Genomic DNA, 16572 nt, shown 5'->3' with positions numbered 1-16572 from the left:
CATAGCTGAGCCCAAAATTTCCATTGCTAAGCAAGATAAGTGTTAAGCCAGTTTTGCCCCCATTTTATGGCCTTTCTTGACTAGTTGTTAGGTGAATCACTGCAGTGGTTAAGTTAGTAACATGGTTGTTAAGTGAATCTGGCTTCCCCGTTGACTTTGCTGGTCAGAGGTGATCACGTGACCCTGGGACACTGCAACTGTCATAAGTACATGCCAGTTGCTAAGTGTCTGAATTTTGATCATGTGACTCTAGGGAGGCTGCAATGGTAGTCAGTGTGAAAAATGGTTCAAGTCCCTTTTTTCAGTGTTGTTGTAACTTCGAGTGGTCACTAAACAACGGGTTGTAGGCTGAGGACTGCGTATGTCAAGATGTAGAATCCTTTCTGATCCACTAGATTTCTTCAGGGCAGACGTTTGAGTACTCTGTTTTGGAGCCTTTAGGCAAGTTCTCATTTGCAGGCTAAAATATATGGTCCAACTACAGGTTTTTCTATTTGTGGGAGGACTTATCCTCTTTCTGAACAGAACCAGGACATTTTCTTCTCCAGTAATGGAACATGAAGCCTACCAGAAGCTCCTGAGATCCTTCAGATCCATCTTGCTTTGAACTTCTCAGTGTGCAGAGCTGAAATCTAATTGGCCAAGGAACCTTAGACGTTTCTCCGACCTTCTCAAGACATATCACCTTTCTGGGAGAAAAGCCTACTGGGATAGCCCACCTTTGCTAGGAAGACATCAGCCATATTGGTTTGTCTTACAAGTATCCCAAACACCAAGAGATAAAGTTAGGAAAGCTTACTCTGGGCCACATAACCTCTTCAGCTCTTCTTTCAGGCTCTTGTTTTCTTCTCTCAGCTTATTCATTTCATTAGCTGGAATGGGGAAAAAGGAGGAAAATATTGAATTAGATCAACTTTCCCTGGCCCAAAACTTCTGACAGGGAGAACAACCAACCAGTGGAATAGTTTGCCTGCAGAAGTTGTGAATGCTCCAACACTGGAAGCTTTCAAGAAGAGACTGGACAGCCATCTGTCAGAAATGGTCTAGGGCAGGGGTAGGCAACCTTGGCTCTTTTATGACTCGTGGACTTCAACTCCCAGAATTCCTGAGCCAGCCACGCTGAGGGGACAAGGAGAGGTTTCTAAGCTGAGCCACGCTGGCTCAGGAATTCTGGGAGTTGAAGTCCATGAGTCATAAAAGAGGCAAGGTTGCCTACTGCTGGTATAGGGTCTCTTGCTTAAGCAGGGGGTTGGACTAGATGATCTATATGGTCCCTTCCAATTCTGTTATTTTATTCTATAGCTTATGGCTGAGATGGTGTCAAGGTTATATCAGACGAGAACATATATGTCACAGGCCCAGGGCTACCAGGTATCTGAACAGTCAGAGGAAGTCATGGACAATTGGACAGAAGGACGCACCAACTGTCTAACATTCTTTGCATCTGTCACAAAACTTACAATGAAAAATTACCAACCCTCCCCCCTATAAATCTACAAGTGTAATACAAGAAATGGTATTTTTCATCATCAGCAAAAGTGGTTTCTGATACTATACATATTGTAGGATCCAATCTGGGTCAGTCACCAGGATCAGAAGTTAGTCTTCTGAGCTTTCGGACTTGTTTTGGAGCCCCTCCTGGTGAGAGAGAAGTTTCCCTGAGGATGGAGTCCGAAAGCTCAGAAGACTAAACCCCTGGTCCCGGTGACTGACCTAGACTGGATCCTGCAACATTATCCCAGGACACGTCTATTTGCCTTCATTTGTGACGACAGGAAGTCCTTGACGTACGACCACAATTGAGTGCAAAATTTCTGTTGCTTAGGGAGACCCTTGTTACATGAGTTTTCTTGCCATGATTGTTAAGTGAATCACTGCAGTTGTTAAGTTAGAAACAGAGTTGTAAAGTCAATCTGGCCTCCCCATTGAGTTTAGTTGTCAGAACATTGAGAACAACTAACCAGTGGGATAAATTGCCTCCGGAAGTTGTGCGTGCCCCATCACTGGAGGCTTTTAAGAAGGACTGGACAGCCATTTGTCTGAAAAAATATAGGGTCTCTTAAACAAGGGGTTGGACTAGAAGTCCTCCAAGGTCCCTTCCAACTCTGTTATTCTATGTGCAGATCACAAAAGGTGATCACATGATCCCGGAACACTGCAACCGTCATAAATATGAGCCAGTTACCATGCATGTGAATTTTGTTCATATGGCCATGGGGACGCTGTAATGGTTGTTAGTGTGAAAAAATGGTCATCAGTCATGTTGTAACTTCAAACGGTCATTAAATGAACGGTTGTAAGTTAAGGACTACCTTTACCCATATTGTATACAAGTCTGCAAAAAGTCTTCAAAAATTTTCAACCGGAGAATCTTCCGTGTTTCTATTCAATCTAATCTAGGTATTTATTTGTTGAACTTACTGAGGATGAAGATGTGTTGAAGAGTTTGAAAATGGGCCTTCATGAACTCATGTTGCTTCTTCTTTGCAAGTTCCTGAGTCACTTGGCATCTGTCGCACAGCCCAGCTCGCAACCTTCAAAGTAATAAAAATAGCAGTGTGACATTTTTAGAGCACCAAAACCAGTTGGGAGCAGACATTCCAAACCAACCCCACTGTCAGTACTTCAAGCTAGACCAGACTTGGAAACCAAATTCATAAAAGCTAATACTACTTTTATTATAAGGTTCCAGTAATAGAATCTTGCAAGTCTGAATGTGCTTCCCTCCTCCCTCTGTTTATTTTTGGTGAAAATTGGGGAGGGTCTCATCTACGACACTTTCTCGAATTACATTTCTGCCTCGAACTCAAATTTCTGTTCTCCGACCTACTAGACCAGGGATAGGCAACCTTGGCTCTTTTACGACTTGTGGACTTCAACTCCCAGAATTCCTGAGCCAGCCATGCTGAGGGGAAAGGGAGAGGTTTCCAAGCTGAGCCATGCTGGCTCAGGAATTCTGGGAGCTGAAGTCCATGAGTCCTGAAGGGGCCAAGGTTGTCTACCCCTGTTCTAGACACTGGCTCTTCCTCTTGTTCCTCAAGGTTATTTCTTTCAGCCCACTTTGGGGTTCATACTTTTTCAGAATTATTATTTATTTGGCCATAACTTATAAAAAAATGGTTAGGAGACTGGAGGCAAAAAACCTTATGAAGAATGGTGGCAGGAATTAGATATGTCTACTCTAACAAAGAGAAGGACTATGGGTGAGATGAGAGCAGTCTTCCAACATTTGAAGGGCTGTCACAGAAAAGAAGAGATCAACTTATTCTCCAATGTACCTGAGAGAAGGACAAGAAGTAGCAGGTGAAAGTTTATCAAAGAGAGGTCCAATTTAGAACTAAGGAGAAACTTCCTAACAGTGAGAACAATTAATTAGTGGAACAACTTGACCCCCAAAAGTGTGGATGCTTCATCACTGGAGGTTTTCAAGAAGAGACTGGGCAGTCATTTGTCCGGAATGTTATAGAGTCTCCTGCTTGAACAGAGGGTTGGACACAAGAAGACCTCCAAGATCTCTTCCAACTCTGTTGTTCTGTATTCCCCTTTTCTATTTCTAATGTACATTTTCTCATCAGGATGTAATGCTTGAAAGTCAAGTTCTGCTAGAACAGAAATTGTATCAAACGGGCACAGTTTTCAATAGCTACCTCATATCCCCAATTAGTAGTGGAGATTTTTTAATGTACATAAGTGTTGAGGTTCCGGCTAATGAAACATTCCAAAGAACTTCCAGGCATTTATTTTCCTAAAAGTCTTTTATTGTTACAAAATGTTGGCACAGGCACAGTGGAGGGATGCTAGGATCTAAGTTCTCTTCCTCTGAGCAGTTAAATTATCAGCATGTTCCCTCCCTAAATTAGCTGTCATATCTCACATTATCCAATTAGTGTGAAGATGGGCTTTACCCCCAACGCCCCTTCTGCTCTTTATTAACCCCATATTTACCAGACAATTCTGCATATTGTCAAAAGCAAGAATATACAATATTTGCAGCATTGACATTAAGTACATATGTGCATGCAAATAGAATAGAATAGAATAGAATAACAAAGTTGAAAGGGATCTTGGAGGTCTTCTAGTCCAAACTCCTGCTTAGGCAGGAAGCCCTATACCATTTCAGACAAATGGCTGTCCAATCTCTTCTTAAAAACTTCCATCGCTTCTGGAGGCAGGTTGTTCCAATTATTAATTGTTCTAACTGTCAGGAAATTTTCTCCTTAGTTCTAGGTTGCTTCTCTCTTTGGTTAGTTTCCATCCATTACTTCTTGTCCTGCCTTCAGATGCTTTGGAGAATAGCTTGACTCCTTCTTCTTTGTGACAGCCCCTGAGATATTGGGGCTTGTCCTTCTCTTCGTTGAACTAGACATACCCAATTCCAGCAACTGCTCCTTATACGTTTTATCCTCCAGTCCCCTAATCATCTTTGTTGCTCTTCTCTGCATTCTTTCTAGAATCTCAGCATCTTTTTTACATTGTGCATTGTTATTATGATGATGATCCTATGTTAAATATTATACATGTGATATGAATAATTGGGCTTACACAAATTTGCCAAATCTGGTTACCAGTTAACCTTAACTTTTATGAAAGAGAGGTTCAGCCAAGTGATTGCGGCCCCCATCATGATACTTTTGAACCCCCCCTCCTCTCCAGATGCCCCACTTGGGATAGGATAAAGCTGTTTACCTGTTTTCCAAAACTCTCACATTTTCTTTAAGTGCCTTTTGCTGTTCACGCAGTTGGTGGTTTTTGGTAAAGAGCTCTTCAATTCTTTGGTTGTCACTAAGTCAAGGGGGAGGAACAGGGAGGAAGATGAGAAGACCCTTATTCCCAGGTCTCAAAATGCATCTCTGCCCTTTCTCTTTCTCTTTCTCTTTCTCTTTCTCTTTCTCTTTCTCTCTCTCCAACTTCAAGGAGAACTAAAGTAATAGGAGCTGATAGGACAGTGATGGCGAACCCTTTAGAGACCGAGTGCCCAAACTGTAACCCAAAACCCACTTATTTATCACCGGGTGCTGGATGGGTGTGGCCCACTGGGTGGGCGTGGCTGTGGTGGTCATGGCAGATTGGGTGGGTGTGGCCAAGGTAGGCGTGATCACCTCAATGTAGCTTGTGGGGAGGGATACCTGTGGAGGCTGGGCAGGGTTGGGGGAGATCCAGGGGGTCTCTGGCAGGTGGGGTGGTGGGCAGGAGGCTTGTCATGCGGGGTGAGGCAAGGCAAGGTGAGGCAGGGCGGGGTGCCATTGTCACAGGGCAAGGTGAGGCAGGGGCCGGGGTGGCTGCTGCTTGACACCATCGGCCCCTGCACACAGAGCCCAGCGAGCACATGGGTGCTGGGATGCATCCAGCCATGTGGGACCTCGGCGAGTTAGTGGGCTGCTGGTTGAAGAAGGATGGTTGCCATTTCTGGGGCATGGCGAGCATGCCCACAGAGAGGGCTCTGTGATAGGACAATTAAGACTCGATAAAGCAGGGGTCTTCAAACTTGGCCCTTTTATGACTTGTGGACTTCAACTCCCAAAATTCCTCAGCCAGGCACATGTGCCTGGCTGAGGAATTTTGGGAGTTGAAGTCCACAAGTCATAAAAGGGCTAAGTTTGAAAACCCCTGAGATAAAGTACAGGAGTCCTCAACCTATGACCACAATTGGTAAGAATTTCTGTCGCTAAACCAGGAGGAGGCTGTTCAGCGCGTCGCACCAATTCAATGATCATTTTTGCTTGTTGGTTAAAATTGTTAAGCAAATCGCTGCAGTTGTTAAGCGAGTCATGCCACCGTTAAGCAAATCCAGCTTCCCCCCCCCCTTGACTTTGTTTGATGGAAGCTGGCTGGGAAGGCAACAAATGGTGATCACACAATTCTGGGACATTGCAACTCTCGTAAATTCATGCTGGTCTCCAAGTACTCAAATTTTTTAATCACGTGTCCTCTGAGGATGGTGTGACGGTCACTAGTGCTAGGATCAGTTGCAAGTCCATTTTTTCAGTGCCATTGTAACATCCAACAGTCACCAAACAAATGGTTGTAAATCATGAATTATCTGTACTTAGGAAACAGAAATTGTTCGCCCATCAGGCTAAACCAGGGGTAGGCAACCTTGCCTCTTTTATGACTTGTGGACTTCAACTCCCAGAATTCCTGAGTCAGTCATGCTGAGGGGAAAGGGAGAGTTTCCAAGCTGAGCCATGCTGGCTCTGGAATTCTGGGAGTTGAAGTCCACGAGTCATAAAAGAGCCAACGTTGCCTACCCCTGGGCTAAACAAAATGTGGCTTCATTCTGGCTTGACAAAGCCACTGTGCTTTGTGAGCAGTAATTTATGCCTTAGTGTGGACCAACCAGCCAATAGTAGTTTATTCATCAAACCATTATTCAAAACTCAGTTTGTCCAGATGTTTCCCCTCTATAGATGCTAAACAAAGATTTTGATTCCAGCATTAGCCCCAAAGCTCTTAAGATGATAGGGATGGATCTTAAACTTTATTTTCTATTTTAATTTATTCTGTCTTGTTCTAAAGAACATAAGTCCACGAACCCATGCCCAACAGAATGGCATTTGTTACACACTCACCGACATTTCTCATTGGTTAGTTCGTTCAGTTTGGTTTGCAGGCCTGGAAGAGTTCAGAAACAATCTGTGATCTTTGCTGCTGGATGTACAACATTACAATTCAATCTGGTCAATTAAAGATCTAATGATTGGCTATCACAGAACACATTCAATTTGGTTGATGGAAACCATGATTGGTTCCTTGTGGCTTAACCAACCGCATGAATCCAAACCATTTAGTTAGATTACAATTCCATCGACAGATACGCCTTGACGTATAACCACAATTGAGCCCCAAATTTATGTTGTTAAGTGAGATAATTGTTTATGTGAGTTTTGCCACATTTACAATCTTTCTTTCCATAGTTGATCACTGCAGTTTTTAAATTGGTAACACAGTTGTTAAATGAATCTGGCTTCCCCAGTGACTTTATTTGTCAAAAGGTCGCAAAAGGGGATCACATGACCCCCTGGGACACTGCAAACGTCATAAATGTGAGTCAGTTGTCAAGCATCCAAATGTAGATCACCTGACCATGGGGATGCAGCAAGGGTTATAAGTGTGAAAAATGGTCACAAGTCACTTTTTCAGTGCCATTGTAACGGTCACTAAATGAACTTTTGTAAGTTGAGGACTACCTGTGTAGAAATGTGTGTGTATACTGTATATAGGTATGTACATTTATGTATATCTGGTGATGGCGAACCTTTTAGAGATCAAGTGCCCAAACTGCAACCCAAAACCCACTTATGCATTGTCGGGTGCTGGGTGGGTGTGGCCAATTGGGTGAATGTGGCCCATTGGGTGGGCGTGGCTGCGATGGTAACGGCAGACTGGGTGGGACTAAAAAGTTCAATCAATCAATTCCAACTTTGCAAGTTCTTTTTTTTCCCCCGCAAGAAGTTGAAATTGACTGATTGATTGAACCTTTTTTTTTTTTACACAGCGGCAGAGGCCTAAAGCGAAAAGGTTTTATAAAACCCAGCTGAAGGCCTAGGACTGGGACGACGGCGCACGTGCCCACAGAGAGGGCTCTGAGTGCTGCCTCTGGCACCTGTGCCATAGGTTCACCACCACTGTGATAGATGATAGAGCAGGTTTAAACTGAAATCATTCTACAGTATATATGTAAACATTAAATCAGGTAGCAAGCAAGCAAATCTGCACAACCTATCAAGATTGAAAGCTGGCATGTCAGTCTTAACTGTATTTGCAATTGACAACTCAAAGAGTGGCTGAGTTCACAAAGAGCTAACTCTACACAATCAGCAATCCTTCCACTTTTCATCCATTTTTTCACCTGATTCTTACATTTTAAACATCTCTGCCACAAATCTATTCATCCAACTAACCAGACAGTGTGTAAGCCCTATTTTACACACACACACACACATACACACACACACACACACACACAAACACACACTACTTACCTTGGACTTCTTTCTCGTGTGTTTCCTTGAGTCTGTTCAAGATTTCCGCAAAATTTTCAGTGGCCATGTTCCTTGTATCATTACATGGATGGGTCCGAGGTGGGGAGAAAGTAATTGGATTGGATGGTTTCAGATCAGTTTTCTCCCTCTCTCCAGTGTTCAGCTTGTGGCCTAAGAGGGAAGAATTAGAGATGAAAAAAGAAAAAAAAATCCTTTCTGAATAGTTCTGATGTTGCTATTTCCTAGTCAAAAGATGCATGATACGATGCTTTTTTTGGGAGCTCAGAATTCATTGAGACTTGATGTCATGATTCCGACAGATGAAACTCTTCAAAGAACTTTTAGGCATTGTTTACCTTAAAGAATCTTTATTTGAATAGCATAGCATCGGCACTAACATAATTGAAGCCAAAAACTGAGTTCCCCTCCCCTGAGCACATAGTATCAAAGCACAATTCCCTCCTCCAATTAACAGTCATAAATCACATTCTCCAATTAGTTTGAAATGAAGGCCTCCCCTCCAGTTCTCCAACCCAGCCAATTCTTATCATCTCTTATTTCAGTAACCTTGGTTCACACACTAGGTTCAGTATTGTTATGTCTAGCTAAACTCTCATGCACATTCCTCCCCCCAGCATCATCTAATTTTAACTCTAAGAGTAAAACATAAGAAGAAAACGTTGTCAAAGCAAAAACATCCAATGTTAGCAGCATTGACATTTGACAATCTATAATAATAATAATAAAGTTGGAAGGTACCTTGGAGGTCATCTAGTCCAACCCCCTGCTCAGGCAGGAAACCCTATACCATTTCAGTCAGGCTGATAGGTCTGTAATTTCCTGGGTCCATTTTTTTTCCTTTTTTTTGAAGATGGGAACTATATCAGCTTTTTTCCAGTCCTCCGATAGTTCCCCAATGCTCCAGCATCTTTGAAAAATATAGTTCAATGGTTCTGAGATCACAACTGCCAGTTCCTTGAGAACCCTGGGGTGTAATCCATCTAGTCCTGGTGATTTGAACTCGTCTAGGCTGGACAGGTGCTCACTTACCGTTTTCTTGCCTATCTTAACTTGCGTTTCTATTCTGTTTTTTATGGCACTATTTTTGGTAGGTTGGTCTGTTTTTTCCCTTTGTGTAAAGACAGATGCAAAAAATGAGTTAAATAGTTCTGCTTTCTCCCTGTTGCTTGTCACCTTCTTGCCACTTTCACCCACTAATGGACCATAGGAAGACTAATGGGTCTTCCCAGTGCTTTTTTTCTAAAAAAAAAAAAAAAAAAAAAAAGGTACCGGAACTCACACACGTCATACAACCCGCCTTGCTTACCCTACAAGGTTCCATCCCAAAAAGGTGCTGGAACTCCGTTCTGGGCGTTCTGTGAGAAAAAAAGCCCTGGGTCTTCCTAGTAGAGATATTCCTTATCTAAATTTCTTGACTCCTTCTCTTGCTTCCTTGCTTTCTGGTAGGGAGAGTCAGAAATGATGATCATCTGACTGTGGCAGAGCAACCACAGCAGCATGGCGACACTGAAGCACCACCATTTTACCTAATTTCAATCCCACGAGAGTCATGAGTTCTGGATTTTGAACACATTCTGCAAGTTAGACTACTTGAGGTAGGTTGACTCATAAATGGCCGCCCTGTAATCCACCATTTCGCCCAATTGAAGGTTACAAATAGACACATAGGAGAGCTTTACTAGCACAGGTAATTACTTCTGCTGACTTAAGATCACAATTGTGCCCAAAATTTCCCTTGCTAAGCAAGACAGTTTTAAGTAAGTTTTGCCCATTTTATGACCTTTCCTGACACAAGTTGTTAAGTGAACCACTAGTTGTTAAGTTGATAACGCAGGTTGTTCTGCTGATTAATTGTTCTAACTGTCAGGAAATGTCTCCTTTGTTTATCAGAAGGTCACAAAAGGTCATCACATGACCCTGGCACATGGTAACTGTCATAACTACCAAGTTGCCAAATGTCCAAATGTTGATCACTTGACCGCGGAGATGCTTCAACTGTCATAAGTGTAAAAAAAACTGTTAGAAGTCATTTTTTTCCTAGCATCATTGTAACTTTGAATGGTCAGTAAATGATAGATTGTAAGTCAAGGACTACCTGTATATAAACATTAGTTGCCTAGCATGGCTGACTCGGGAATTCTGGGAGTTGAAGTCCATGAGTCATAAAAGAGCCGAGGTTGCCTACCCCTGCCATAGACGGTCAAAAACCTAGGTATTTATTAACTTTTTTCGTTAATATATTTTTATTACTGGGTTGGGAGAAAGGAAGCTGATGTTTGGATGGTGATCTTATCCTTTTGGGAGATGGGATTGATCATTCATGCATTTTAGAAAGTGAAAATCCAATTGCTTAAAATTAGACAAAATCAAATGCTTTTTTTGGTGTAATTAAAGCATTCAAAGAACTACTCCAAAATTCTGATTTTTAGACACAATAGTTGACAGGCGCAAAAGACCAGTCCACACATGAAGGGCTGATTAAACTGATTTATTGATGAATAGTCTATGCATAGGAATCTTCTCAACTAATGGTTAGCAGCTGCTTGTGGCTATGTAGGGATTCTAGGCTGATACCTCTTTTAACTCTGCCTTCTGGTTCTGCCACTCCTTTTCTTACAATAGTCTAGCCATTGTCTTGGAAATGAATATTGGACAGTTTGAACAGTTTGTAAAGTGGTTTAACAACTTTAATAAGACAGTATTTGATAATATGGTCGACTCTACAAGCAGTTTTCTGGGTGTAATATAAATAATGGTTTCTCTGTGGGTATGCTTTTGCTTAGTTTATAGAATATTTTATGTCCAACCTTTATGTTTTAAGGAAAATAAGTTAATAAAAGGAAATAAAACATGACATATCTGATCCACAGAGTGAAACATAAAATATGCCTATAAAGCATATTGCCTGGTTCCCCTGGAGGATTACTGTGATTCACCATAGGTGAGTACTTTATAGCACTTTTTCAAAGGCCCAAATAAATTGTAGGAAGCTGAAGGAAGAAAATAGATTAGGTATGTCCTAAATTACCTACTCGTCATGGGTAATTACTGCATTTGCACAGATTTCCTTTAGCTACCAGTCTTAATTTATCGTGACCATTGAATAGTGTCTCATTTCCCCAAGGGGTTTCCAAAAGTTTTATTGCACAAGTCTGAAGCTTTGCCAGCTCCGTTCAGGACCCGTGACAGAGTCTGATGGGAAAAGCTTTCAGGAAGATAAATCTTTCCAGGAAGCTCAAATTGCATTAATACGTACCTGTGGTTGGAATGCAGGCTTAGTAACTCCACTAATAAAGGAAGTTAAAAAGAAATCTGTGGGTTTATTTAAATTGGAAAAAAACCTCCTTTGGTTGCTAATCCCTGACTTCAGAAAGAGATAGTATATAACAGTGATGGTGAACCTTTTAGAGACTGAGTGCCCAAACTGCAACCCAAAACCCACTTATGCATCGTCGAGTGCTGGGTGGGTGTGGCCTATTGGCTGGGTGTGGCCCATTGGGTGGGCGTGGCCAATTGGGTGGGCATGGCTGCAGTGGTAAAGGCAGACTGGGTGGGACTAAAAAGTTCAATCAATCAATTCCAACTTTGCAAGATCTTTTCTTTTCCCTGGGAGAAGTTGAAATTGACTGATTGAACCTTTTTTTTTTTTTTTTGCACATGGCAGTGGAGGCCTAAAGCGAAAAGGTTTTATAAAACCCAGCTGAAGGCCTAGGACAGGGGCGACGACACGCGTGCCCACAGAGAGGGCTCTGAGTGCCGCTTCTGGCACCCGTGCCATAGGTTCGCCACCACTGGTATATAATATTACGGAGAGAAGTTGCTGGATAAAATACACAGACATGTTAGAGTGCAGAGAAGAGCATCAAAGATGATTAGGGCAGGGCTTTTCAACCTTTTCACAGATTGTACCACTTTTAGGACATGACAATATTTGAGTACCACCAGTGCTTAGCAAGGTGTCAAAAACTTGATTAAAAAAAAGGGGGGGGGGATTTTCGGTTTTACTGATTAGATTCATTTGTTGTTGTAGAAATGGGTAGTTTATAATATTATGGAAAAGTAAAAAGTTGAGGTTCAATTTTAATGCTTCCTTCTACTGCATCAGAGGAAGTCTGCTCTTTTTCCTTTCTCCCCCTCACTTTTCCCCTTTTTTCCTCCCCACTGTGTCCTACTATTTGCTTTTGTATTTTATTCTATACTCTAATAAAATATTACAAACTGTAGAAAAAAAGAAAAAAAGTACCAGTTTTAAAAATGTCTTCTTTGGCTGTTCCTTTTGCTGAACCACTTTCCCTTTGCACTGACAAATGTATGATGAATTTATCCATGTTTATTAATATGCACCACTACCAGCTAGTTCAGGGGTCTTCAATCCTGGCACTTTTAAGACTGGAGGCTAAAACATATAAAGCAGTGGTTCTCAACCTTTTTAATACCGCGACCCCAACCGGTTGCAAGTCGAGGACTACTCAACTGGTATAGCACCGTTTGCAGAATGGGACTTTTGGCGGGCTCAGCAGGGCAGAGGCAGCCTGGACGATTCCTACTGGCTTTTGAAATTAGACTCTGTTCAAGAGAGTCTATTCTATTGGCTTTCAAAAGCCAATAGAATAAAAGGGAGTAGCACAGCTAAAGAAAAGGGGGAAAAACGGCGGACTGCCTTGTTTGGCGACCCCCGTGCAATGGTCGTTCGACCCCAAATGGGGTCCCGACCCACAGGTTGAGAACCACTGATAGAAAGAATGGTTGCAGGAATTGGGTATGTCCAGTTTAATGAAAAGAAGGGTGGTGGGTGACATGAAAGTAGTGCTCCAATATTTGAGGGGATCAATCTATTTTCCAAAGCACTGGAAGGCAAGACAAGGAACAATGGATGGAAACTAATCAAGGAGACAAGGTACCTGGAACGAAGGAGAAATTTCCTAACAGTAAGAACAATTAACCAGTGGAACAGCTTGCCTCCAGAAGTTGGGATGCTTCATCACTGGAGGCTTTTAAAAAGAGACTGGGCAACTATTTATCTGAAATGATACAGCGTCTTCTGCTTGAGCAGGAGTTGGATTAGAAGACTCCAAGGTCCCTTCCAACTCTATTATGCTGTTATAGTCATAGTTGAGCCTAACTAAGAGACTTGCACAGAACATCATAGTGCAATTTTTTTTTTTTTTTTTGGCAGCTAGACTTGATGGCTACAGAGGAAAGACTGCTCTTGTTTGCTGGGGAACATTCCTACAGACAGACAGAAAGCACCACATTTTCAAAGCATGTCAATATGTCTGGAGGACGTGTTGAAAGAAAAGTCTTCATCGTGGTTCATCCAAGCTGGGAATAAACATGGCAACTGCTTTGGGAAGAAGGTTGTAGTTTATTGAAGAGGAGAGCCAGGAAGAAGGTTCTGGCAGCAAGAGAAGTGAATAAAGGGCCTAGCACATGTAGGGAATAGGTTTTTTACACCCTCTGGAGCCTTTTGTTTGGAGTTATTTCCTGTTCCTGTTTTAAGGCTATTTCCTGTGTCATGTATTCTGACCTGAGTTTGGGTGTGCCCTTTGGCCTTTATGAGTTAATCCTACCATGTCCTGTCCCAGGTGGGGTATACAGATTTTAGGTCTTTGTCTTCCTAATCTCCTAGCTCCAACTTTCCTGATGGTTTACATCTGCATTTGTACAGAGCTGGTTTCTGCTTGGGGGAGGCAGATTTGGGGCTATTAAGAAAAACTGGGCATGCTTTTCTGTCTCTTTAAGATCCTTTGAGAAAATATATTTTTCTGTCCTTTTTAATATTTCCTTCTCTGGGGGGCTGACTTCCCACAGACATCTGTTCCTCAAAATATGAAAGTAGCTATAGGCAGTGGTGGGATTCAGCCAATTCGCACCACTTCGGCCGAACCGGTAGCTAATTTTTTGTTGCTCAGGTCCAGAACGGACTTCTGGAAGCGGCATCCACACAGAGAACCAGTTGTTCACCTATTTGAATCCCACCACTGGCTACAGATAGTCCTTGAGTGATGACCACAATTGGGCCCCAAATTTCCATTGCTAAGGGAGACATTTGTCAAGTCAGTTTTGCTCCCTTTTACGTCCTTTCTTGCCATGGTGGTTAAATGAAACACTATAGTTGCTAAGTTAGGAACAGGGTCATTAAATGAATCTAGCTTCTCCATTGATTTGCTCGTCAGAAGGTCGCAAAAGGGGATCCCATGATCCCGGGACATGGCAACCATCATAAATATGAGTCAGTTGCTAAGTGTCTGAATTTTGATCATGTGACCCTGGGGATGCTGCAAGGGTTGTAAGTGTGAAAAACAATCATCAGTCATTTTTTTTCAATGCAGTTGTAATTTCAAACAGTTCCTAAACCAGGGGTAGGCAACCTTGGCTCTTTTATGACTCGAGGACTTCAACTCCCAGAATTCCTGAGCCAGCATGGCTCAGCTTGGAAACCTCTCCTTTTTCCCTCAGCATGGCTGGCTCAGGAATTCTGGGAGTTGAAGTCCTCGAGTCATAAAAGAGCCAAGGTTCCCCACCCCTGTCCTAAACAAATGGTGGTAAGTCGACTACCTATGTGTCCTTTGGAAAATCACGTGTGCTGCTTTGAATGTAGCCTCTGATTTTTTTATGTGGCTGTTTGTACTCTTCAACTGGGACTGCCAGAAAAACCAAACAGCTGTTGGTTTTTCTGACAACTGGTTAAATAACCAGAAACAATCTTCAGAAGAGCTGTGCAAAGCTTAAGGATGCAGCTGCTTTAATGCTTGGAGGAGAGATGCTTTCATGGGCTAGCACACTTTGCATGGCCCCGCTTTCCAATGCTATTAATAAACCTGTCAGGGGAGTTTAGTAAAGAAACAGGCAAGGGAAGAAACAAAAAAGGTCACCAGTTAAGTCAGAAGGGGTTGGCCAGAGATCTGGGTTGTAGGACACTCTTCTTCTGTCTGTTCTAGATCATTTCATGCTTCTTTTTTTAAATTGCCAAATGTCTAAATAGCTACTTATATACGGCTTTTGGAGCAAAAAAGCAACATTTTGAAGCAAAAGCAAGAAATTTAAAGCCAGTTTGTTCAATCAGGGTTAAAGCAAGGTATAATTTCATAAAGTTCTGGAGCCCCTTTACGAACTTTTGCTTATATCTGGACCGAAACATTAATGATTTATGGATTTGCAAATGGATAAAGGATGGACTATTGGAAGAACAGATGCATGCATACACTCTTATGGGTTGGAAGAAATATTCAGTTTGCCTGTACTTGTGATGAAGGTCAGAAGTCGCTTCTTTAATTATTGCTTTTTTTCTTTCATTTCTTTCTCTCTTCCTTCTTTCCTTCCACTTTCTATTCATTTACTCTTCATTTTCCCTCACTCTCCTGGAATTTAATTTATATTATCGTTTATTATTTGTAAAACTTTATATAATAATATTAAGATAGAAAGAAAAGGAAAGGAAAGGGAAGGAAGGAAGGAAGGAAGGAAGGGAAGGAGGAAGGGAGGGAGGGAAGAAAGTATATTTGTCTGAAATAGTGTAAAGTTTCCTGCTTTCCAATCTGTGCTTCTCTGGAAGTTTACAAAAGGGACCTCTGCCAAACTTAGTTGACCAGTGCAAGGAAGCAGCATTGTCTAGATCAGTGGTTCTCAACCTTTCTAATGCTGGCAGTCAGACTATTCTGTAGGCTTTCCTAGCTCAAACTACATGGCTACAAAAAATAGGAAGGTTAGAAAGCATCTTGGAAAACATCTAGACCAGTGGTTCTCAACCTTTCTAATGCCGCGACCCCATAATACAGTTCCCCATGTTGTGGTGACCCCCAACCACTTATATATCACTGGGTGCCAGGGGCATGGCCAAAGAAAAGGGGGGGGGAAATAGCGGACAGCCTTGTTTGGCGACCCCCGTGAAATGGTCGTTCGACCCCAAATGGGGTCCCGACCCATAGGTTGAGAACCACTGGTCTAGATCTAATTGTAGCACAAGTGGAATAATGTCTAACATCAGCTTCTAATAAGCCATCCACACCCCACATCTTTCCTGCAAATCCCCAGGCATCCAGAGCAATCTCCACCAGATTCTTTATGAAGTATCTTCACTCTGCAAGGCCTGAGACTTAAATCAGAATTTCCAAGGGATTGCAAATCTGTTTCTTCAATCTGACTTCTCGGCTCACATTACCCTCTTGCTCCATCCGGCTTAAATCAAACTTGGCATAGGCCATTAAGGTCAAAGTAGGACAGTTTCGAGCTGAAAGCTAGCCCAGGAATGCTGGTGGAAATACAGTACTGTTTCTAATCGGACACATGGCACCTGTTCCAGAATCATAAACCAGCCTGTGACTGCAAGTGATGGTATTCTTGGCTTTCCAATTTCCATTCAGCCTGAGCCTGTGAGCCTGGCTGAATTGTTACCCCAGGATGATGTCGTGAAAGCTCTCAAACTTGATTGCAGTTACTATGCATACTGTCTCACTCTGAATATTTTGAATAAAAAAGTGCTTAGCAACTGTTCAAATCTGCATTAACAGAGGGATAGAATCAAGATCATGTGAAGTGTTAGTACCACATTACAATGCCTAAGGCCACA

General features: G+C 42.3%; 1 protein-coding gene and 1 long non-coding RNA gene across 2 annotated transcripts in view; one reads left to right on the top strand and one right to left on the bottom strand.

The window, feature by feature from the left end:
• The window catches only part of RBBP8NL (RBBP8 N-terminal like), a 60067-nt gene that overhangs the window by 30313 nt on the left and 13182 nt on the right, over positions 1-16572 (bottom strand). Inside the window, exons 2-6 of the mRNA XM_039346482.1 lie at positions 7983-8153; positions 6570-6612; positions 4687-4782; positions 2422-2534; positions 800-872 (exon numbers count right to left, since the gene is read on the bottom strand). Of these exons, the coding sequence (XP_039202416.1) occupies positions 800-872; positions 2422-2534; positions 4687-4782; positions 6570-6612; positions 7983-8049 (392 nt within the window). The 5' untranslated portion in view covers positions 8050-8153. The remainder of the gene's footprint in view (positions 1-799; positions 873-2421; positions 2535-4686; positions 4783-6569; positions 6613-7982; positions 8154-16572) is intronic.
• Positions 9303-13530, top strand: LOC120309342. Its single transcript, XR_005557067.1, has 3 exons — positions 9303-9598; positions 10874-10944; positions 13184-13530. It is a non-coding gene; the product is annotated as an uncharacterized LOC120309342 (long non-coding RNA).

The sequence above is a fragment of the Crotalus tigris genome, unplaced genomic scaffold (genome assembly GCF_016545835.1).
Source record: "Crotalus tigris isolate CLP2741 ecotype Arizona unplaced genomic scaffold, ASM1654583v1 scf7180000017999.2816498, whole genome shotgun sequence".
Lineage (NCBI taxonomy): Eukaryota > Metazoa > Chordata > Lepidosauria > Squamata > Viperidae > Crotalus > Crotalus tigris.
This window is presented reverse-complemented; position numbering and strand designations above follow the sequence as displayed.